Source organism: Rhincodon typus, unplaced genomic scaffold (assembly GCF_021869965.1).
Source record: "Rhincodon typus isolate 14 unplaced genomic scaffold, sRhiTyp1.1 hic_rhity00001240, whole genome shotgun sequence".
Lineage (NCBI taxonomy): Eukaryota > Metazoa > Chordata > Chondrichthyes > Orectolobiformes > Rhincodontidae > Rhincodon > Rhincodon typus.
This window is the reverse complement of record NW_025966878.1, coordinates 3,503-27,146: the sequence shown is the minus strand read 5'-3', so window position 1 is coordinate 27,146 and position 23,644 is coordinate 3,503. Positions and strand designations below refer to the sequence as shown.

At 40.2% G+C, this 23,644-nt stretch overlaps 1 protein-coding gene across 1 annotated transcript in view; it reads left to right on the top strand.

The window, feature by feature from the left end:
* The window catches only part of LOC109918095 (pyruvate kinase M1/2), a 23,619-nt gene extending 804 nt beyond the window's left edge, over positions 1-22,815 (top strand). Inside the window, exons 2-9 of the mRNA XM_048592449.1 lie at positions 5,287-5,465; positions 6,078-6,169; positions 12,182-12,313; positions 13,434-13,620; positions 14,904-15,174; positions 15,604-15,754; positions 16,467-16,619; positions 22,625-22,815. Of these exons, the coding sequence (XP_048448406.1) occupies positions 5,303-5,465; positions 6,078-6,169; positions 12,182-12,313; positions 13,434-13,620; positions 14,904-15,174; positions 15,604-15,754; positions 16,467-16,619; positions 22,625-22,795 (1,320 nt within the window). The 5' untranslated portion in view covers positions 5,287-5,302 and the 3' untranslated portion in view covers positions 22,796-22,815. The remainder of the gene's footprint in view (positions 1-5,286; positions 5,466-6,077; positions 6,170-12,181; positions 12,314-13,433; positions 13,621-14,903; positions 15,175-15,603; positions 15,755-16,466; positions 16,620-22,624) is intronic.
* Positions 22,816-23,644: the final 829 nt, after the last annotated feature.

Genomic DNA, 23,644 nt, shown 5'->3' with positions numbered 1-23,644 from the left:
TAAAATGACGCTGAGCCCCCTGTCTTCGTCATCTCCCATTTTAACATGATCCTGAGTCCCTTTTCATCACCCCCATCTGTTTAAAATAGCTGAGCTCGTCACCGTCTCCTTAAAATTTCTTCTCTCTTCACCCTCCCCCATGTAATGTTGCCCTGAGCTCATCCTTTCATCACCCCCTCCCCCTTAAAGTTGCGCTGCGTCCCTTCTCTCCTTTTCACCTTATAATTGCCTTGAGCTCCTTGTTTCGCCATCCCCACCCGTTAAAATTGCCTCTAGCTCCATTCTTTGCTCATCTGAAATCACTTTTCTTTCTTCTCCCTCTCACCCCCCGCCTTAAAGGTGCCCTCCTTACCCTCTGAAGGTCGATTTTTTCCCTCGCCGCTACTAATCATGCGGCACGATGTTTGCACGTAGGCGTTCTACCGCCCAGATTAAAATCTGAAATTAGAAAGGGCTCTAAATGTTAATTTTGGATAATGCTTTTTTTGTTCTCCTTCTCTTCTTCCTGACGGGTTTTGAACCATTTGTTCCATCCTCCGATGAAAAGGAGAAAGTGGGTTTGTTTAATTCTCTATGCATTTGCAGTAGATGCATTGTTCATGTTTTTTTTTACATATGTAGTTGTGAGCCCTTTTTATTCACTTAAAATCGTTTTTGTATTCAGATTTTTGTTTTAAATTGGAGCTGCGTTTCTCCCACTTCTCGTTTCTATTGTGACTAGTTCGTTCCTAACATTTTAGGTTTGTTAGAATGGTACTTGAACTAATTTTACTCCCCGGTAACTGGAGTACTTTGCGTGATCTATCCTTGGCTGAAGGAGGCTGTAATGATTCTTACAGCAATGTGATACCAGGCACTCGTGGCAAGACATTCGTCCTTGGTGACTCCATTTACCACGGAGATGTTTTAATCTTCAAATGTCTGGTGACTCTCCTGCACTTTTAATAAAGCAGCGAGGAGTTTTTGATCGCCTAAAGCAGCCACTTTATGTAAAATGGGAAAGAAACCTGCGCTACTACTAAACAGAAAAGTGCCGCAGGCTGAGCCTTAGTTTAGCATAGATTATTCATGCTGCAGCATAGGTCTGCAATAAATCAGCAAATCCCTTTCCCATGCCACGTATTTCTCTAAAGGTGCATATCCAGTTCCCCGTTTGAAAGGTACGATTGAACATGCCTCCACAATTTTGTTAAAGGTTACACGACATGTTCCTGGCAAATCGTGTCTATTCTGAAGTATATCTTTCCCAGCTAGCTGTATGCAATTTTCATTTAAAAATGACTTGGAATTGAATTTCGTGTTGCGTCTTTCTGAAGGTATCATGTTAGCCGGCAGAGGGAGTTAACAATGTGGCGTAGTCTAGATGAAGTTCATTTTTCTGGAGTTTCCAGGTGTTCTGTTCTGACCTGGGACCGAGCACGGGATCGGTGCAGGTTGCTGCTCGATGCGTTTTTTGGCGGCGGGGAGGTTGGGGAAGAAAGTCAGGAGTTCTAGTAAACGCTACTTTATTTTGAAAATGAAATCGGAAGGCTTGTACTCCTCATACCATGCGGTCAACTCTACACGTTCTGGTGAACCCCCACCCTGATATCAGTTCCGTTTGATTGGGTTAGGAGAAGCGGTTCGGTTTAATGCTCATCTCTAAAGCCAATCCCATGTTACCAACTAGAATGAATATTCTTGGGTGCGTCATTTGCGGTTTCGAGTTTTCACTTTTTTTGAGCAATTTTTCGGAATAGATTAACCGTCTTCTCCCTTACTCATGTATGGAATTTTTTTCACATTTTTTTTCTACCCTACTTTTCTGAGTCAGTGGATGCGAGGCAGACCGCACGTACACTCAGCGCCATTGGGACGTGACTGCAGTAGCGCCCAGATTATTGCTGCAGACAGCGCATCTCCAATCTCTTTTCTTGCCTTTTTTTTGCTGTGAAAGTTCTATTTTCTTGCAGGCTCTATTTTCCTTGATTTCTAATTTTGAATCGAATGTTGTAATAGAAGCAAAATACCCGGGATGCTGGAAGCAATACTCCTCAGTTGAAGAGAGAGGAGCATAAACACTTCAGCTCCATGCTACTGTGCATTTTCAACGGTGCTTGGTCCAAACTTGTCATTGCTGTATTCCTGTGTGGCGTTCTATATTGGGAATCGCCTTTATTGGTCAAAACTCAGAGCCTTGGTAGTCCAGTTTCAATTTTGTCATCTTTGCCATCTGTCCTCACTCCTCCCTTGCCTCCCATCTCCTCCCCCTCAATCTCTTCCCTCCCCTCCCCTTCCCCAATCCCCCAAAGCTTTTTTGATCAAAAATTTTTAACCAAATTGGTTTTACATTAATGCTTGCAGTGACAGAAGCCACACAGAATGTTTTTGGGCCGTTTACCTATTTTCCCTGTGAAGAGGACTACAATTCCCATCAGCTCCACAAAATCATAGCTTGTTATCCCTTATCTGGTTAATCCGTGCTTGCTAATAGAAACAATTTCAGGGATGAGTCTTGCATTAACATCAGTGAAATATTCCATGTTGTAACACTAATAATTTGCTTACAGATCTAGTATAGGTGATTGCTACTGTATGACCCTGAGATTGAGTGCAGACCTTCTCACATCTTTAAAGGTCCCTTAATCTTATATTCTTGTTTACCTTAGGAATGACTACCTCCTACTAGGGAATTTTGATCTCATCTAAATCGATTCTCTAATCATAATGGGGGAGGGCACACATTTTGATCAGAACCTTCTCTCTTAGCCATTGTAAATTGGAATCAAAGTAAACCAGAATGCATTTTTCTAAACAAAGTAAAGCAGTTGACATGAAGTCTTTGCAGCAGAAATACTTTGGTCTTTGTTGTGGACATGATTCAACATGGGGGTATTACTTGGAATCTTTATTAGGGGAAGGATACTTAACAGATTCTCATTAAAGGAAATGTAGTGTCTCCACCTTTGGTGTCACTCAATCAGGAAATCCATAGAGCAAATCTGAAGCTGTGTAAATGATAAAATAATGAACAAGTGGAACTATTTTCTGTCCTGTGTAGATTCAGCTTCCTGTTTTTTTGGTTTCATATCTAACTTTTGTGTTTGAATTCAGGAGCTGTAGTGCTCTGTTAAGAGTGTACGTTTGTTGAGCTTTGCAGCTTGCCAGTTCAGCCCTGGGAAAGGCCAAAGTTGTTACCTTCAGTTCCCCTCGCTTTGCTCTTTATCTGCCTCTGTCCAAAGCCTTGCTGAGTTCTCCTTTGCAACCTTGAATTCTATTCATCCCTGCTGAAATGGATGCTTTGCATCTTTTCGCAAAAACGAGCTGCTCTTGTCTGACCTGATCTCTACTGAGGATGACCTGTGTCTTTGCCTCCAGAGCTGACTGCTTGTGTGCTTCCTGTTCAGAACCCTGCCCACGTCCTATTCCACTTTCCCATCACCCTTGCTTTTGCTGACCTACAAGTTGCTCCAAATTCTATACCTCAATCAAAAATCCTCTCTGAAAAAATCCCTTAATGGACTCGGTCTACATATCTTTGGGTTTATCTTTCATTCCATTCTCACCATCCCATTTCAGCCTAATGTGACCAAATCCTGGCCTGTGTATTTTCCCTCTGACTTTTTCCTATTCCTCCTAGTCACCAATTATTTGTAGATCTTTGTCTAATCAACTTACTCAAACATTGAGACATCTCTAGAGAGGTAGGACATGATAAATGATACTAACACTACATAACAAAAGCCCAACAATTATTTGTATCTGCTTCCTATCAATTTGAATCCTCCTGTCTGAATTCTTTCCCCAAATCCCTTTGTTTCAAAGTTTTGGCTAACTCTGATTTTCTCCTTCCTTGCTTTCCATTTATTTAGTTGAAATGAGTCATCCATCGTATTAAAAATTTCCTGTGAATGCACGTTACTGGACTTTTCCTCCAATTTACTTTTGGCTATTTGATTTATTCTACTGTTTGTGAATCATATCCTTCGTATAAGCTTGACTGAGTGCCAACAATCGATGCAAGGCAGAGATAGGAACTTAAGTTTTGACTTCAGGAAGTAGCTAGACTTGGTCATCAATTTGCATTGCTAACTAATTAAAGCAATAATGTCCTTTGTTTAAGCAAGTCATGGTGATATAAGAAGTCAGTGTGTCCTTGGTAAAGATTATCCTATAAGTGCAGCTTTTACACAAGTTAGCTGCTTAATGATTCCAGTGCATTGTAGATCTCCTGTGACCTTTATGCTTATAATTGTTGTCTTCGTTTCAGTCAGATGTGCGCTTAAGTCTTAATATTTTCAACAGAGAATATGATGCATTAACAAACTTCTAGTAAACTTGATCTTTTCAATGTGTTTGTAGTACAGTTGCCTATTGAAGCATGATTCTGCAGATCCAGGAGCAATCCAGTTTGCCCTTGCTGAATTTCTTGAGGTCATTGTATAGTAATCTCTGCTGTGTCATTCATGTGTAGTGATTTCACCCTTTCAGTGCAGCAGCCATGTGATTTATCTGAATAATCTGGTGATTTGATAGTTGGGAAAGAAAAAGTGGTCTTGAATATCAGGTTCACTTCCTACCTACATCACAGATCTTCGGTTTCACTTCAGCTGGTTAGGCCTGGAATCTTAGAATCTTTGAATCTGAAGGTCAGTATGCAAACAATGCAGTACTTTTGAGATAGCATTTGCGTATGGCTCTGCAATTTCCATGCAGCAGACAGGTTTGTCACTATATCTGAACAGGCTGATTAGAAAATATCTGGAGTGCTGTTGGTTTAAACAATGTGGTACATGGTTGTTGATCTTAGTTGAAGCTAACATTGACTATTGATGCATTGAGCACCTTAAAATCTCTTCCTTGTATTTTTAATCTTGCAAACGAGACTTCTGCATTTTTGCATTTACATGTGCTATCTTTAGGTGGATAGAAGTCCCATGGTAAGGCGTTCCAAAGTGGGGTCAGGACCCCAAATGGAGGTAGGAGCTGGCACTTTTGGGTCACAAGCTCAGGCAACAATAGGCACTGTGTAGTTCTATCTCTTATTCCCTTTCCAACCCAGGTCTTGGGTGTTTTGCCCCATTTATACACCCCAGAACCCCTGTTTTCATAGGTTTCTGCCTACTTCAGTCTGAATTCTGAGGCCCTGACAACCTTTTAGCCTCTAACTGGGGTCACAGTGGAGAAAAGTGTCTGAAAGTAATGTCTCAACGTTGCGGAGTATAAAAGTTGATATCAAATCTAAGGAAGATATTATTGGGTATGCACTTTATAGACTAAATGTTGTATATATTCTCTCCATATCAGGATAGAATCAACAGCTATGCCAACCACGAAAGACGTTATGCACGAAATGGGTACATCCTTTGTTCAGCGCCAGCAGCTGAGTGCTGCCATGGCTGACACTTTCCTGGAGCACTTGTGTCTGCTAGATATTGACTCCGAAGCAACAATTGCACGCAACACTGGCATTGTATGTACCATTGGTGAGTATTGCACAAGTCACAAATGCATCCTCATGTGAAAGATCGTTACTGTGAAGTTCGTTCAGATCTTTGCATTTTGCAAATTGATTTTGTTGCTTTGAGATGCTGATGCTGCAACGCTTTGTATCATCAGGTATTCATGACATTGCGTGAGATGTGCCTCTTTGCCTACTGAAGCTTCCATTTAATTACATTGTATTACTGTGTTTGCTGATCAGAAAGTGTTATTCCTTCAACACTAACTTGAAGCCTTCTTTAGTTTGTGCTGATTACTTAACGTACTTGGCTTGAGCATAAAATTCTAGTGCTTGTCTCTTGCTGTTCTGGAGCATAACTAGAAAATGCTTTTCTTTAAAGTATTACACTTGGTTTCCATCTGATCCATTCCTCTGTTTTGATCATGTACTTCCCTGATTGTTGCACCCATTTTTCTTTCTTGGATTCCAAAGCTGCTCTGATGTATCACATTCCCAAGAAGATTAGGCATAAACTTCTACATTTACTTTACTTTAGAATTCCAGTATCTAGTTGTATCTGTGTTTCTAATGAGACAAGTAAAATAATAGTAATCAACTCGAAAGGAACTGATGTAATTATGCTTGTTAATTCCAGGACCTGCTTCCAGATCTGTGGGAATGCTGAAGGAGATGATAAAAGCTGGGATGAATGTGGCACGGATGAATTTCTCACATGGAACACATGAGGTATTACTTTGTTGTACTTTAAGCTGGAACACTGTCAAGCTGCTTAGTGCAGTGCTAAGCCATGCAAGTTAGTTAGAAGCTGCTGCTTTGATTCTGCTATACAGCTGATTGGTTCAATTACAGTGACCATTTGAATAGAGGAGTCTGTTGCTCTTGCGTAGGATCGTGGAATGAAAACAGGGTTCACTGTTTTTGAATGTTTCCTTTTAACATGTAGACATCAGGCAAGCATTTGTTTTATAATGTTGTCTTTCCACGGGTAAGTAATGATTTTAAAAAAGGGCTGTTAACCAGGTGCTGAAGGATTACTGTTAGGAGTTAGGCTCAGAGTTTGCTTTTTGCAAAGAGAATCATGCCATTGTGCCTTGCCTGAAATTATAATTTGTTTCTTTCCCTGAGGCAATTCCACATATTTACAGGTGATTGCGGTGGGTGTTTTCTGGCTAGTCAGCAGTTGCCCTGGAGTAAAAGTCCGTGAAATTGCTGTTTTCGGCATTTCTCGGCTTCTAATAAATATCTTGTTTAACATTGAAAAATTGCACATTTTTTTCAACATTAAAGGTTTGTCTGTTTAAGCCAAGCTTTCTTTACTTATTTCAACATGTTGAACAAGTTTTTTTTTTTTTTTTTTGAAGAAAAATGATGGCCAGTATTGCATTCAACATTGTGCAGTGGTGCTAAGATGATGAGTTTTCTTTTTATACTGTTGGGTAGATCAAATACCTCCAGAGGTGGTAATAGAGAAATTCTGACATTGCTACTTGCAAACAATACTGTGTATTGATAATTTGCCTGCAGCAATACTTATAATAGAAGATTTTAAACTTGATCATAGTGGCTGCTATTTCAATGAAGACATGGTTTAAATTATTCTTTGTATACATCACAGTGCTTCCAACTTTATCAAGCTTTCTTCCATGCCCTTTGGTTGAGGAGCTGCGACACCAGTTCATGGGATTTTATATATGAATTCACTGCAATGTGTGAACTTTTGCAGTGTTAAGTTTTGTTTTCTTGATACCGAAAATGTTGGAAATGCTCAGCAGGTCAGGCGCATCTGAGCAAAAACACTTAATATTTCAGGCAGGGGTGACCTTTCATCTGGGAAGTCTTATCTGTCTGGAACATGAGCACTATTTCTCCAATGATAGTCCTGACCTCGATTGCAGGTTTTTTGTTTTTATCTAATTTCCAGTTTTCAGTGTTTTTCTGTATTTATGATTTGAAAAGTGGCTAACACACAATTTTTGACTGAGGCAGTGAATATTCAAGTTTTGTGTAAATATTCAAGTGGCAACTTGCCTAACCACCTTTAACCGCTCTGCTAGATTTGGAACAGTCATTGTAATAAATCAGTTGGTGCTGTAATATGAGCTGCTGAATGGCAGTTCAGACCATAAGTGTAATTTTAGTTTTGGGGTTATCTCTGATCAGGGTTTCACATTACCCTATCAAATGCAGGGCTGGTTTGAGTGCCCAGCTGTCCGTCTGCTAGACTTTCTCAGCAGTTGAGACTAGGTGGTGTCACCTGGTGTGCATCTCTGTATAGTAGAGGTCAAATGAAATGGAATATGTTCCATTGATCAACTTGCCTATTTATAGGACCTCTGACTGTGCTTTGTAACTAATTACTGTCTGCATTCAGGAGGAAGCACAGGCCTAGGAGGCCAAAAGGTCACTTATTCCATTTGTTTCAAATAGCAGATGTCCCTAATGGTCCTGGTTATTATGATATTATTGCATAAGATGGAAACAAGGCAAATATGGTGTGGAAATTAATAACATTTGGCCTAATGAAGTTCTTGCCCCAAAAAAACTAAAAGTTGGAAATCGGAAATTGCTGGAAAAACTCAGGTCTACCAGCATCTATGGAGAGAAAGCAGAGTTAATGTTTTGCTCCAGGAACGTTTCTTCAGAACTGATTTTAGCTAGGAAGAAGTTGGAATATATGCTAAAGATGGGGTGAGAGAAGGGGGGAGAAGTAAATGATAGTTGGAGATGCAGCCCAGAGAGAGGAGAAAACAGTTGGGCAGAAAAAGGAATGGATAAAGGTCAGCCTGAGAAGGAGTGGCTGCCAGTGGGGAGCATTAGTGATTGACAATGGGTTGTTAGTGGTAGCAGCTCATGTGATGAGGCCTGGTGTGTGGGGATTGGTGTAAGGACATGGGAGAAGTTACTCGAGACCTAAAATTGTTGAACTTGATATTGAGTCCTCAAGGTTGCGGTTCCCAAGTACAAAATGAGGTGCTGTTTTTCCAGCTTGTGTTGAGCTTTGCTGGAGCACTGCAGCAAGCCCAAGAAACACGTTGGCCGGGGAACGTTGTGTGTTAGTGAGAGGGCACTGGAAGCTCACGGTCACTCTTGCAGACAGAATGCAAGTGTTCTGCAAAGTGGTTACCAAATCCGCATCCCATCTCCACTGTAGAGGCTACCACACTGAATGGCAAATACAGTAGACTAGGTTGAGTGAAGCGCAGGTAAAGCGTTGCTTCACCTGGAAAGTGTGTCTGGGGTCCCTGGTTAGTAAGGAGGGAGGAAGCAAGCCAGCAGATATAATACCTTCTGCGATGTTGTGGGGTGGTGTTGGGAGTGGAGGAGGAATGGACCAAGGTATCCTGGAGGGAACAGTCCCTATGGAAGGCTGACAGGGAAGCAGAGGGGAATGTGCTGGTGGAAATGGCTTCTTTTGGATGTGGATTGTTGGTGGGATGGTAGAGGAGGATGAGGGAGACCTTATTGCTGCTGTGGGAGAGAAGAGAGGGGGTGAGAACTGAAGTGCAGTAGATGGGCCCTGCCAACCAGGGTGGTTGAAAGTCTTCAGCTGTGGAAGGTCATTTTGGAAGCTTCCTTGCTGAAATTGGTGTTGTGGGAACACGTGAGAGGGAGGAACTGGGAGAATGGAATACTCTTAGCAGGAAGCAGGGTGTGAGGATGTATAGTCAAGGCAACTGTGGGAGTCGGTGGGTTTGTAGTGGACCTGGAACATTCTGCTTTTTCTCTCCACAGAAGCTGCCAGACCTGAGTTTTTTCCAGCAATTTGTTGGTTACTTCCCAGTTTTCTAAGGTAACTTGAATGCAGCCAGTGTAAGTGAGGGATATCTGCTGAAAAACTAGATCTCTCACTGAGGTCAAGTATGCTGTTTTAATTTTGGGGAAGACAATGGATGGAGTCTCCTTAGGCAATACTCTGAATAGCGTAGAACTGGATGAACACAGCAGGCCAAGCAGCGTCAGAGGAGCAAGAAAGCTGAAGTTTTGGGTGAAGAAGGGTCTAGACCCGAAACATCAGCTTTCTTGCTCCTCTGGTGCTGCTTGGCCTGCTGTTCATCCAGCTCTACACCTTGTTATCTCAGATTCTCCAGCATCTGCAGTTCCTACTATCTCTGAACAGTGTGATTGCTTTAGCTTTATTCGCTTGTCCACGGTTAACATGAGATTCCATTGCTCTTTCTGAAGATTATTTTCCAAGTCCTACCCATGCATAACATAAGTGATAGAGCTCTTATGGAATTGAAAAGACATGCTTTGAATGCTAATCTAAAATATCTTTATGCACTGTCATCTTGTTTGTTTGGGTAATGTCCTCTAGTGGTTCTCTGAGCTGGCTAGATTCTCTTCCTGCAAGTATAGGTTGAAAATGTTTGTGATTGACTAATTGTGCGGAGCTTCCCAGCAAAACTAGCTGTCCCATGATCTTCAAACTTGTCATATCTTGGCAATTGGGAGTAGACTTTTGTTAATATCATTGGCTATGCCTCAGAATAGCTTAGCTTCATATGCAAGACTATAATTGGGGGCAACTTGGTTTTCTGAGAGGGCTAATTTCTGACAGTTGAAGTAGGAAAATTTGCTTTGTTATACCCCTTTAATGGATCAGCAATGTAGCCAAACTGATCAGTTGCTGGATGAACAAAATGTTGGTGTCCAGAAATCCCTTCCAAAATCATTAGACAAGTCCATAATCTGTGCTTCCTTTCTGTGGGTGAGTGCTTTAATATTGAAGTCTTACTGGCCGGAAGCAAATCAAATTGGTGGTGACAGTGTTTTTAAAGCAATTCAAATTTGCTCTACAGCTTACAGGCACTGCAAGGCTCTACTAAACCCTGACCCTGTCTAGAAATGAAGCAAGAGTTGTTGCTAATTCAGCCAGAAATTGCCTGGTAAGGTTGATCAGCTATTGGGCTTCCATTGCTTTAAAGGTTTAATGGCCTAAAATTCACCAAAACTTGCATAACTTCATGGTTTTCAGGTTAAATATATTTCTCGGATGAAATAATTGATAAAATGCTTGGTGCTATAAAGCTACTAGTGATTGAATAGTCGAATTATCTTGCCTAATGTTTAGGAATGTTAGTTCCCTGAAAATTGAAGTCTCTGCTCTCTACAGTGTGAGTGTACTTGTTGTTCTGTCATGGGAGGAGTTAAAACAGCAATTGAAATATCTGTAGAAAACAGTTTTTGCATGCTTTAACTGACAATGAATGTTATAATTAGCTGATTGAAGAGATCCAAGTTTGCACTGTGGTCACTAATTTGTTTTCATATTTCCTTCAAAAATGTACTAAATAACAAGTGGATAAGATTGTAAAGAAAACTTATGACATGCTTGCCTTCAGTTGGGGCATCGAGTATAATAGTTGGGAAGTCATGTTGCAGCCATGCAAAATTTTAAGCTGTGTTCTGTGTATGGTGTGCAGTCTGGTCACCACACTACAGAAAGGATTTGCAGGCTTTGGAGAAGGTGCAAAAGAAGTTTACCAGGATGTTGCCTGGATTGAAGTCTGTTAGCTATAAGGATTTGGAAAACTTGGACTGTTTTTGCTAGAGCATTGGAGGCTGAGGGGCAACCTGATAGAAATATATAAAATTAGTGTGGATAGTCAGTCTTTCTCCCATATTGGAAAATTCAAATTCAAGGGGGCAAAGTTTAAAGATAAGATGAGGCAGTTTTAATTTTGAGGATGGTAGGTACCTGAACGTGTTGCCAGGGCAGGAGGTAGAAGCAGATATGATAGCAATGTTTGAGGCGTTTATACAGTTAAACTGGCACAGTAGAGGAGAATATGGACCATGAGCAGATAGATGGGGTTAGATTAGAATGGCATCAAGGTCAGCACAGATATTGTGAGCCAAAGGGCCTATTCCTGTGCAGTACTATGCTATGGTCTAAAATGTTGCTAGACAAATATTACTAACGACTTCCTATATAAGACTTCCTATTGTTGCTTGCACTGTTTTCTAAATGACTGTACTTTAGTTTGAATGACATCAAGAGTATGGAGCTGGAGGAACACAGCAGGCCAGGGAGCTCTTCTGATGCTGGCTGGCCTGCTGTGTTTCTCCAGCTCCATACTGTGTTGTTTCTGACTCCAGTATCTGCAATCTTGCTATCTCTGTGATGGTTTAAAAGTTGGGTTTGCCTAAATGAGTTACTGGGTCACATTCCAGCATTCATTGTTAAGCCAATCTAATTCAAATTGCGATACAAGAACACTCTGAATATTTGAAGTGTCCTCTTTCGGTCCTCGTCTTTGAGGCATAGTGAAGGGTTGGGAAGGTTGGGGTGCTTAGGTAACTGAGACTGCAGCTACAAATTAGATTCCATTGTCCTTGTGCATTGTAGGGAGTGTGTTAAGTTTTGAAACGTGTCATTTGCCATGGTAATCGTTGATACCTGGTAATGTCAGGATGGGGAAGTGCTTCTCTACTGTGTTGGAGAAGCATGCAATCAAGTTGTTTCTTCCTTTTTGACTCTGGCTTCTTACCTGCTCAAGTTATTCAGCAATTACTAAATTTCTTATATGAAAGATGTTCTTGAAAGCCAGCCTGCATGCCAGTTGCAAAGGCAGTCTCAGGAAAACTGCTTTTTCATTTTGGATTCTGTCTTAATTAGATATGAACGACATACAGACTTGTCAAGTAGTTAAGATATTCAAACATTAACCAAATACTTTCATGAGGCACATTAAACAGTAATATTGACGGAATGTTTAAATTATTTCTTATTTGCAGTACCATGCAGAGACCATCAAGAATGTCCGTGAAGCTACAGAGAGTTTTGCTGGGAATCCCATCAGTTACAGACCAATTGCTGTTGCTCTGGACACAAAAGGACCTGAAATCCGCACTGGACTTATTAAAGGAGTATGTACTTTTGTGAAATACTTTACCTCAGCTCAATCCAGTGCTACTTAAAATGAAATATGTAGGGGGAACAGTATTCTCCTGAGCAGCGGGGACTAAGTGGCATCGTGAAATTGATTATTATACTGCTTTTGATCATCAGTTGGTTGATCTGGTACTAAAACAGACAAATCAAAGGAGAGCTGCTTGATTTGTCTGTTAGTGCTTTCGTTGGAAAAAGGACAACTATGTATTTGGGCCGCTCCATTTTATGGAGCGCAGCTTGTATGAATTCAAATTTTGTCAAATTGTTTGCATAGAATTTCATTTTGTGTGTAACACCCTTTTGAGCCAAATAATGCTGCAGTTGATTTAAAACACTTGCAATTGGCATAACTCTCCAGTTTAAACTGCATCTTAAAGTGCAGTCGCAAACTGTTCATAAACACTTCACTGTAGATGTGCATTACTGTATGAACTTGTGTACTTTGTAAGATGCACTGTTTCAACTGGAGAGCTGTGATGTGATTTAGAAGTATTGTTGCAACTAAAACGTGCATTTGCTATGGCATTTCTCAAATGTTTTGAATGTATGCAAATTTCTGGTGCCTGAACCATTTTGGAATTTTGTTAGGAACAGCAAAGAACTTCTTAGCATGGGTTTTTGGAAATGGGACAGTCATTTCAGTAGTTGCCCAATTTATTTGCAAATTGACATTTTTTTGAAGTAAATTTTGTCAAATTACTCACAGAAGAGCAGCTTTTGTGAGAAGCTTCCAGATGTCGGTTTCATCCCATCCCATTTTGTACATAAACGTAATACATCTGATTTGTGTATGATATCAGAAAGTTAATTCAAGCCAAAATGGACTGTTGTCTTTTGCTGTGCTGCACCTCTTTCTTAACCCAGACAGTAGTTTTTAATGTGTGGAGCTGGAGGAACACAGCAGGCCAGGCAGCATCAGAGGAGCAGAAACATTGCACCTTTGTTGCCTGGTCTGCTGTGTTCCTCCAGCTGTGCACTGTTATCTGACTCCAGCATCTGCAGTTCTTGCTATCTGAGTTCTCTAATATGTCATGTCTGTCTGTTATAAAGGGTTATTGGTATTATTAAAGCTTATTATCTATTCACTTTTACTAGAGTGGCACGGCTGAGGTTGAACTGAAAAAAGGAGCTAAGCTTAAAATCACTTTGGATGATGCATACAAAGAAAAATGTGATGAAAATACCTTGTGGTTAGATTACAAGAATCTGACTAAAGTGGTTGAAAAGGGTAGCAAAATCTACGTGGACGATGGTTTGATTGCTCTCCGCGTGCTGGACAAAGGTTAGTGTTGTATGAGCATGTATTCTGACTACTTCAGCCATTTGTCAAGCTGGTTTGCTTTATGCCAAACATATGTCCCTTTCATATACGGAGATAGCTCCGGGTCAGTCATTTAGTGCATTATTTTCCTCTTCAAAACCAGATTTGAAATACTGTTTTTTACCTCCCCCAGTTTGGTCCCTTTACTGCATGAATGTCCAGTATCAAACAGCAAGGTGTTTTGATTTTATAGGATGTGAGCATCACTGGCAAGACCAACATTTGTTTTGTCCTTAAAGTGAGTGGCTTGCTGAGGTCTTTCAGGGCAGCTAAGAGTCTAGCCATGTTTGGAGTTCCATGTCAGCCAGACTAGGTAAAGATGACCGTTTCGTTAACTAAAGGAGATGATTGAATAATCCTAGAAGTCATTGGTTTCATTGTCACTTTCTTTAAAATAAGCTTTGTTAGATTTGTTAATTGAGTTTAAAACTCATCAGCTGTTATGGCAGGAATTGAACCCATGTCCTCAGCATTAACCTGGACTTTTTATTCAAGGGATCAAAGGATATGGAGGGCAAGTGGGACCAGGGTATTTAGATCAATGATCATAATGAATGACAGTGGAAGGGCTGAATGGCTGCCGCCTCCTGTTGTCTGTATCTATGAATTACTAGTCCAGTGATATCACCTGTCTACTCCTTCTCCAAGCCCATCCCACAAAAGCAAACCCTTAAGAATACAGTTGTGCTTTGTATTGCACACTTGTCTTTTACTGGACCAGGTGCTGATTAAACAAATTGTTTCAGTTTGATATCCTTAAAGTGACTTTTTTTTTGAGAAATTGGTGAATGCTTCCTGGTAACACATTCTAATGCCCTGTGCAGGGTAAAATGTTTCCACCCTTTTAGTATGAAATTCATAGTGCATGTGGCAAACAAAAACGTCATTTTGCTACATTTATGCATTGTAATCTGTCAAGGAATCTTTAGACCAATGTGAATTGATCAATAACATGTTTTGTATGTGGTCAGAACAATCATTCTTCCCTCTGCTTCCTTGATGTGATCTGTATTCAGTTACATTTCCTGTGACCAAAATAAGTGTCCTTTGGCTTTTGGCTATTTTCTAATCAATTGTTAAGATATGTTATCTGAGTTCTGGAGCAGGTGGGACTCAAACCTGGGCCTCCTGGCTCAGCCGTAGGGACACTGGCTATGCATATGTTCACAAGAGCCGAGGTGCTTTGGTTTACAGATTTCTCTTTCACTATTTACAACCTGACTACTTGCCTATTTTAATTACAGGAGCAGACTATTGTGACACTGAGATTGAGAATGGAGGTTTCCTGGGTAGTAAGAAAGGTGTAAACTTGCCTGGAGCAGCTGTTGACCTTCCAGCAGTGTCTGAGAAAGATATCTCTGATTTGAAATTTGGCGTGGAGCAGGGTGTAGACATGGTATTTGCCTCATTCATACGCAAGGCTTCTGATGTCCATGCTGTCCGGGAAGTGCTGGGTGAAAAAGGAAAGCACATCAAAATTATTAGCAAAATTGAGAACCATGAGGGAGTTCGTCGGTGAGTGGCTACTAATGATCTTGAGGCAATTATCTAATTAGTGCAATGGAATAAGTACCATAATGTCATTGGAAATTCCAAGTATGCGAACTTTGTATGTTTTTCCCATGTTTAACCCCCCAGTTGGTTTTATGGCATATAAAACCAAGTTGGAAAGATTGCCTTACAGTTTAAGATATATATCTCCTGGGGAATAGTAATGTTAATTTGATGTATTCTGATTTGAAAAGTTTGTCTTCTGGCTCTAGATATTTAAAGAGGTGAACACTAATTGACCAATAGTAGTTTTTCTGTAACCATAGAATTAAATAGATGTCCGTTAATTAGTCTGGTTCAGCAATGGCTCTCTTATATTGCCATTTGCTTAATCTGAACTGAAAACCATGACCATTGTGATTAGCTTCTCAAGTGGCTATTTCTCCACTTTAGATTTGATGAGGTTCTGGAAGCTAGTGATGGTATTATGGTTGCTCGTGGTGACCTGGGTATTGAAATTCCCGGCGAGAAAGTTTTTCTTGCTCAGAAGATGATGATTGGGCGCTGTAACAAAGCTGGCAAACCTGTCATCTGTGCTACTCAGGTTTGTAGTTTTTCCTCAAACAGTATTGTGGTTAATAAGAACCTGCCTGCTGGGTGAAGTTTGTCATAGAATACTTTCTTGGGACCACAGTTTATTAAAATGTATAAACTGATGCCTGAAATTAATGTCCTTAAAATATACATGAAGCTGGCCTCTCTCGCAGACTTGAGCAGACTAATTGCTATCCATTTATGCTTGCAAAAAAAGCTTAAATTGCAGGTATTTGTTCCTATTGTTCTGGATTAGGGAATGCAAAAGATCCTCAGTAATATCTGAATTGAAGTGGAAGTGAAATTTTATTATTAAATTTTTTTTCTCAGACGTGTTGTAACTTGGAATGCTATGTAAGTGTTGCCGAAACACAAGACAAATGCTAAATTTCAAAAAATTGCAACTGTTTATGTAATCAGCACCCAAGGCTCCTGCAGAGAATTTGATAGTCTGAAGTTTGGCATTCTTGTATTAGTCCTGATGAGTGCAAACTCAAATCTTTGGCAGCATGTCTCTATTCACTAGTATACAAGATCTATGTGCTTTAGAATTTCACTTGTCTTCAGATTCAGATTTTAGCATTGCAGATTCTGTTAACATACTTGTCTGTTCATGATTAGTGATTTCCGACCTGCAGCAATTGTATAATAGCGAGGTGGACCTTTTTAACATGTTTGTAGAATGGATCTTAAATTCTTTCTGGCTTTGCCTCCCTTTTCAGATGTTGGAAAGCATGATCAAGAAACCCAGACCCACTCGAGCTGAGGGCAGTGATGTAGCTAATGCTGTATTAGATGGTGCAGACTGTATCATGCTGTCTGGAGAGACTGCAAAAGGAGATTACCCTCTTGAGGCTGTAAAAATGCAGCATCTGGTAGGTAATGAACAGTATTGGTGTGGCAACTACTCATTTTGGAAGCTGTTAGTACTCACGAGTAGAGGTATGAATTTGTTCCAGGAACTAATGATGAATGTGGTGTAAGACTCCTACTTCCACTTCCTGTCAAAGAACCAGGAAACAATTTGGGGAAATACGATAATAGCAAGATGACCTTGCACCAATATTAATGTTGCAATAATAATTGCAATCTTCCATTTTCTGGGCTGTTGAGCTGTTTCATTACATATTAGAAGAATAGTAGCACCCAATGTTTTGTTTTCTGCTTTGGGGCTATTAGATATTTAGTTGAATCATCTTAGATCTCAAAGCAATTTGACTTTTTTTATCTTACTAATTGCTTGTTTCCCAGATGAATGTAATTGGTTTTGTGGAATCTGCTTTCCTTGCAGTGCTTTGAAAAAAAAAGTTACTGACTTGCTGGAATCAGTGTTAAAATGTGCTAAGCAATGTTTGAGTATTGGATTCTGAATAATGAAATCCTTCTATGCAGTGGACACTTCTGCAGGATACAAATATGATTGAATGATTGACTGGAGCAGACTAGCTGGTTCATCAGTCCTGTACAATATGCAGTTCACAATGTATCATGATGAGCAGCATAATGCTCACCTGCATCATCCCCCAGATGACATGAAAATAAGATCATTGGGTAATTTTGGGGTGAAGCGTGTAAAATACTTTAATTTACAACATCTGAAAATAAAAGCATGGGATCTAGGATCCCATTGATTGGGAGCCATTCCTGTGGTGTGACCCTACCTATGTTTTTCTTTTTAAACATATAAAAGTCAATCTTTATTTGGAATTTGGCTGAAGGCATGCAGCCTGTTATGTAGGTTAATAATCTGAAAATTTAATCCTCCCATTAACCTCTTCATGCTGGCTTAGCTTTTATTGATGTCCTTGGTCCACTGACCACCTAGTTTATCATTGAAACCAAATTGCTATCTCTATTTTAATTGAATATCTCAGTAGATTCTATTTCTCCTGAGCAGTAAGCCACAACGCACTTGCTTTATTGCGGTCACAGTCCTTTTTAAACCAATGGCTTTCTTCTAAGTCTGTCACTCAACATAAAAGCCAAGTTTTTTCCTATTACATAGAATCTGGAAACTGATGGCATATAGAAGCACCAAGGGCCAACACTGGAATAAATGTATTGACACAAGACTCCTACCTAAGTCCTAGTTTGAAAAACTGCATGCTCAGCCTCCAACTGTGTGTGGGCATACGTTTATCTGTTCAATGACTGTTGGATGTAAACCTTATTTTCCTTCCTTCATTTACGTTAGTCTGTTTGCTCGCTATTGTCAAAAGATGCATTTCTGACCTTGTCTACTGTACTTTCAACCAAATCATTTGAAGAGCAAGTTGCATCATTCCTTCAGAGATGTAGTAATTGCTCCCAATACAGAATGATTTCTGTGAAACACTTTTTCCAAATGAAAAATGATTAGCTAATCCTAGTAGAGCCAATAAAGTAGTTTATTGTCCAGTTTTCCTTAATTGAACTTCTCTCCATTTCAACTGAGTTACTTGTATCTCCAACTAATGTCAGTGATGGCCATGCTCGTTTCCAAAAGCTGTTTTGAGTTTCTCAGATGACTGTATTTAACTGTTAGCTAACTGAAACACCATGTCTCATTTGTAGATAGTAGGAACTGCCGATTGCTGGGGTCTGAGACATCAAGGTGTAGAACTGGATAAACACAACAGGCCAGGCAGCATCAGAGGTGCAGGAAAGCTGACGTTTTGGGTCTGGACCCTTCTTTTCTGAAGAAGGGCCCCGACCTGAACGTTAGCTTTCCTGTTCCTCTGATGCTGCCTGGCCTGCTGTGTTCATCCAGCTGTACACCTTGATGTCTCATTTGTAATGTTTGAAGTGATTTCAGTCTTTGATTTTAATGTAGCATTCATCCACCAAATTACTTTTAAACTTGATGCATTCAAGGATGAACTGAAGATAAGGTTTGCTTTGGCATGCTTTTGGCAGAGAAATGCCACCTTAAATACTTAGGCAAGCTTGATACAACATGATGTCGTCATAAATATTTATTAATCATTTCATTAATATTGAAGCTGGGAAGCTTGTTACAGTGGTCTTAATTTTATTGCAATTAAAGTTGTAAATTTAAAGTTCAAACTTCAAATTTGAAGCATTTGTGTCTGCCACAGAGCCCAATACTCAATACAAACTGGATAAAGCAAAATGTAACTGTCCTGAGGTTTAAGCTTGCCATCTACTGATTTTGGATTGAAGATCCCAGATATTGCAGCATTTGCAGCAAAACATGTTAAATTTCTATTGGTGTGGTTTAATGAATTAATCCATGCAGTAATTGGGAATTTGCTTAAAACTGAGACAAATTCTATATTTCCTTATGTTGAAAACTAAACTCATTCAGTTTTGTTCTATGAATTTATAAATGTCCAGGTACAGCAGTCAATGTTCTATCAAACCTATAATAGCTTTGCCTAAAATGCTGCACTCCTGAAACGGAGGGATTCTTTTAATCTTTGTCTCCCCACAGTGCAAGAAAATTGCTTTTAGCCAGTAAGAGGCCAAACACTGAATGTAGACAATTGTTTTAAAAAGGCATTTTGTTGAACTGGCTATGCAGTTTGTACCATTTTGCACATGATTCTGAAGTTAATTTGGCTATCATTTAAGCTACTTGTGGCATGCTTTCTTTCACTGAGGTGGGGACAGTCTAATGTGTAATTAACCTGATTTTATTTTTCTTTATTTTTAAACGTGAGCTAATCTCCTTTGTCTGATCCACCTGCTCCAGCAGCCTTTTGTGCTTCATTTTTGGCTTGCAAAATTAACCTTTTTGGCACAGACCCAAACTAATGCTCAGGCTAGTAAACAAGCGCAACCCACAGAAAAGTCCCACTGGACTGTGACCCCTGTGTATTTGGGGGAAAAAGTGGTTGGTTGTCTGCCTATACAGGACAGAATTCTTTTAAGTTTGAGTGGTCATGTAGGTCTGATTATTTTTCAAAGAAATGGCTTGCCCCTTATTCAAAGGCATTTAGTGCATTCATTTCCCCACCATATGATCCCTTTCTTATCATTATCTTGTGGCACGGGTCCGTAGGCAATACATGCTCCCAGTTGGCTGCATTAGTAGCAGCAGCCACTGCTTTACAATTGGTGCTGAATATTTGTGGTTGGGACCTCCATCGTTTGCCTAATAAAGTGCCTAATTGGCACCTAATGCAACAATCCTTTCTGAAAGGACATGACGTACTGTTCTCTGGGCAGCTGGCAGAAGAGATCCCTGTCACCTATGTAAAATTCTGCCCCATTTGCCTGAAGTGAAGGTGTCATACAGTAATCAGTCGTTTCAAAGCTGTTGGTTGACTGATTTTTATTTTTGTGGCTTATTGGTAGGGCCCTAACAGTTGACGATTTGCCTTGCTAATCCTGCCTTCAGTCATGCAGCTTCTCAATTTTATTTTGCCTCCAGTCATAGTTACAAGAAGTTCACAGATCTGGTTTAGGCAATAGCAACAAATCTTCAACCTCCTGGTAATTCTGGTGAACAGAACATTTGCTTGGATTTGGAAGATGTGCGAGTTACATTGCTTTATCATGAGTCTTGATGCATGAAAGTTTGAACTTAAAATTGGCATTTTACCTGTATGTAAGCCCCACCCTGACCTAATCTGTAAACTAAAAAGGCGATATTGTTTGTAAATTTTAGTTCCTGCTACCATGGGTCCATGGAGTGGTGCACCAACTTTCAAAGAAGCAGTAGTGACCAGCAAAAGCCTTCAAGCTGACTTTATTTGGCTCTTCTGCTCCATGCCACCTAGATTTTAAATGCATCAGTATTCACCACGAGCATTTTCTTTCACTGGTAAAGCTAATGGCTTGGAACTTCCTGTGCATTTGCACATTCAATTATACATCAATTTCTAAATTCCCCTTTCTTGGTACTAATCTGTCACTGCAAAAGTTATCTGTTCATCATGGCCCAGTTCCTTAATTAGAGCCAAGAGCATGAGTTCACTAATTGTGCTTGATCAAAGGCTCTGTTCCAGCTGAAATTTTCAAATCATGGGTACCTGCCCATTGCCAGCTGAAGTAGGCACCAACAGTTGCAGATAGCGTTGATGCCATTCTGCTAATGTAGACATGTTTGTAGCTTTTCGCAAGGTAAGTGAAATTGCTCTCCTTCCAGTTCAGAGCTCACTAGTAACTGGATGTGGGGAGCATGAAGCACCACTAACAGGGCAACAGCCTCTACACGAGCATCTGCCCTGTTCTTTAAAGAATTGGCATTTGCTGGAAGAATGATTTTTGCCTGGCTCCAGTGCCATGTAATGAAAATTATCTGGTTGTCTATCTCCATGCTGATGGCATTTACTAAATGTGTTTCTTGTAGGTTAGTTTCAGGAATGTAAGAATTTTATAATGGATGCCTTCACTTTTAGAGTTTTTGAAAGTTGGTCTTAACATGATCATGCCAATCACCCAGTTACAACCTTCACAACTAATCATTTAGTCTAATTCTTTGCTCTGCCAATTTGGATCCAAATTAGTTGTCCTGTCCTTACCGCTAACATTCACAAAGCGAGAATGAACATATATTCAAAGAGATCATGGTTCTGTTGAATTTTTAAAAAATAAAATTCCCATGTGAAACTTTGCCTGGAAGTTGTTCACAATATGGGAGCTGTTTGCCTAGCTTTGTGGAAACAAGCTGCAATTATTTTTGCAAGTCTTTGCCACAAGACCTGAGATCTTTGTTCATAAAATCTTTTGGCTTCATGGGAGCAGAGCAAATCAAATCCATTGAAGAAAAATGACATAATAGGATGTTTCAGCAGCATGTCTGTGGAGTTCGTCACAGTATTAATTTTTTTCCCCCTTTATTCCTCTTTCATCTTCTAATCCCAAAATCATAACTGTCTAAGGAACCATCCAGTTCCAATAAATCAGTAGTAGCCTGACTAACCTTGCCATTTGCTACTGTGAATTGCCTTGCATTCTAATTTTTCAATTGAGTACTAAATTTGCATGTTCTTTTGCATGGTCTGGAGCACTGGCATGTTTAAATGGCAGTTGTGCAATCTACATATAACAGTAAAACACCACCCAATGTCAGTCTGTACAGATTGACTTGCTTTACAATTCAAAATTTAAAATTGTTAGTTTCACGTGCTTGGTTCAGGTCGATTTGAGAGAGCAGTGTCCCCTGAATTTGATCAGTTGAATTGGTTTTCACCTACCCCGCAGGCATAAAATACAAGTGGGTTTTTATTCTCACTCCCTTGTATTCCTGACATATGAATGTTGCACAACTACCCAAGTCTATCTTTTCACTAATGAATCACGTATAGCTGACTCTTTTGCATCTCTCTCTGTCCCTGTCTTATTTTGTGGCCTACAGATAGCTCGTGAGGCAGAGGCTGCAATGTATCACCGACAGATGTATTCTGAGCTCTCCCATCTCGCGCCTCCTACGATAGACCCTACGGAGACTGCTGCCATTGGCGCTGTGCAGGCCTCTTTTAAATGCCTTGCTGCTGGTATTATAGTCTTGACCAAATCTGGCAGGTAGAGTAGCAAAGGAGTCTTACTGTGCAGAAGGTTTAGAATTAACCATTTCTCCTTGCAGACTGCTGGATTGTTCAAGTGGCCTGGCGGCTGCATAGCCAAACATTTCTTATTTGGTTTTCACACGTGCACTGAGGAAATGTTAAAAGAACTAAATGTGTGAACTGACCCAAGTGCCTTTCATTGATCCAGAAGGGGTCTACCTAAATTGTTGGCTTTTATTATACTGCCAGGTATTTTACCATGTCCAATTAAGGGAGCACGTCAACTGTGCTGAACTTGGCTAGAAGGTAGGTGAAGGTAGCCTGAAACCAAGCGCACAAGGTGTAGGCAGGATGAATGGAGCAGTAGTAGTGGTGACTGACTGGAATGTTCCCTTCCCTGGTGCTATTTTATGTGGCATCTGCAGATTGCTCGTGAGGCTGAGGCTGCCATGTACCACAGGCAGCTATTTGAAGAGCTGCGTCGCCTAGCACCCCTCTCCCGAGATCCATCAGAAGTAACAGCCATTGGTGCCGTGGAGGCCTCTTTCAAGTGCTGTGCTGCAGCTGTGATAGTGCTGACTAAGTCTGGAAGGTAGGACTGATTCCATTGCTCCCTGAACTATTGACATTTCACTGGTCTATTTTCGTCAATCAGCTGGTTATCCTTTGCCTTGCAGGATACATAGGCGGGCTGAACTGCAAATGTCACACTGATTTTAAACTGTAGATACCTCACCTTTGTTAAAGTGATGTTGAAGGCCAAATTTCGTACACTTTTTAGTGTTACACTAATTACTCTGTAGACTTGTTTTTTATTTGAATGTGTAGTTTGAAGTTGGTGTTCAATCAGCTATTAATGAACTCTGACTTGTGGACTTATTGCAGCAATTAGACATTAAATGTACTTGAAAAAATATTGGTTCTTCAAGTGGCAGGACATTTTTTTATTCTTGATGGCAGTTGTCACTGGGCCTTGCACCTATAGCCACTGCTAGTTTAATTCTTGAGTTACTTTGACCCTGAAACTAGAAATTACCTGTTTTGAGCTTCTTGTAAGAACAAGATGAATATAATCCTTGCCAGTTTTTTTTGTATGGGAATGTATCTGCAACTCCACTGTCTCTGCAATGTGTCATCGTTATTTGCCAGTTATGGCTGGTTAACTTCAAGGACTCACCACTTTGAGGGAAGTGGTGCTGTGCTGGATGGTGTATATTTGTCTTTTACATTTGTAAACTTTTGAGTCTTGATTTCAGCTCACCACCTTTTCTGAAGTGTTTCCTAACCTTCTCTGTTCTTCGCAGTACAATCTCGTTGGGAGGTAAATTCAGAGACTGTCATTGTGCGTTCCTAGAGTGTCCTTTCGGATGATTTAAAAATCTAAAGTGTATAACAAGTTGACTAATGGTTGGATTTACACTTCACAAATTTAGACCATAATTGAA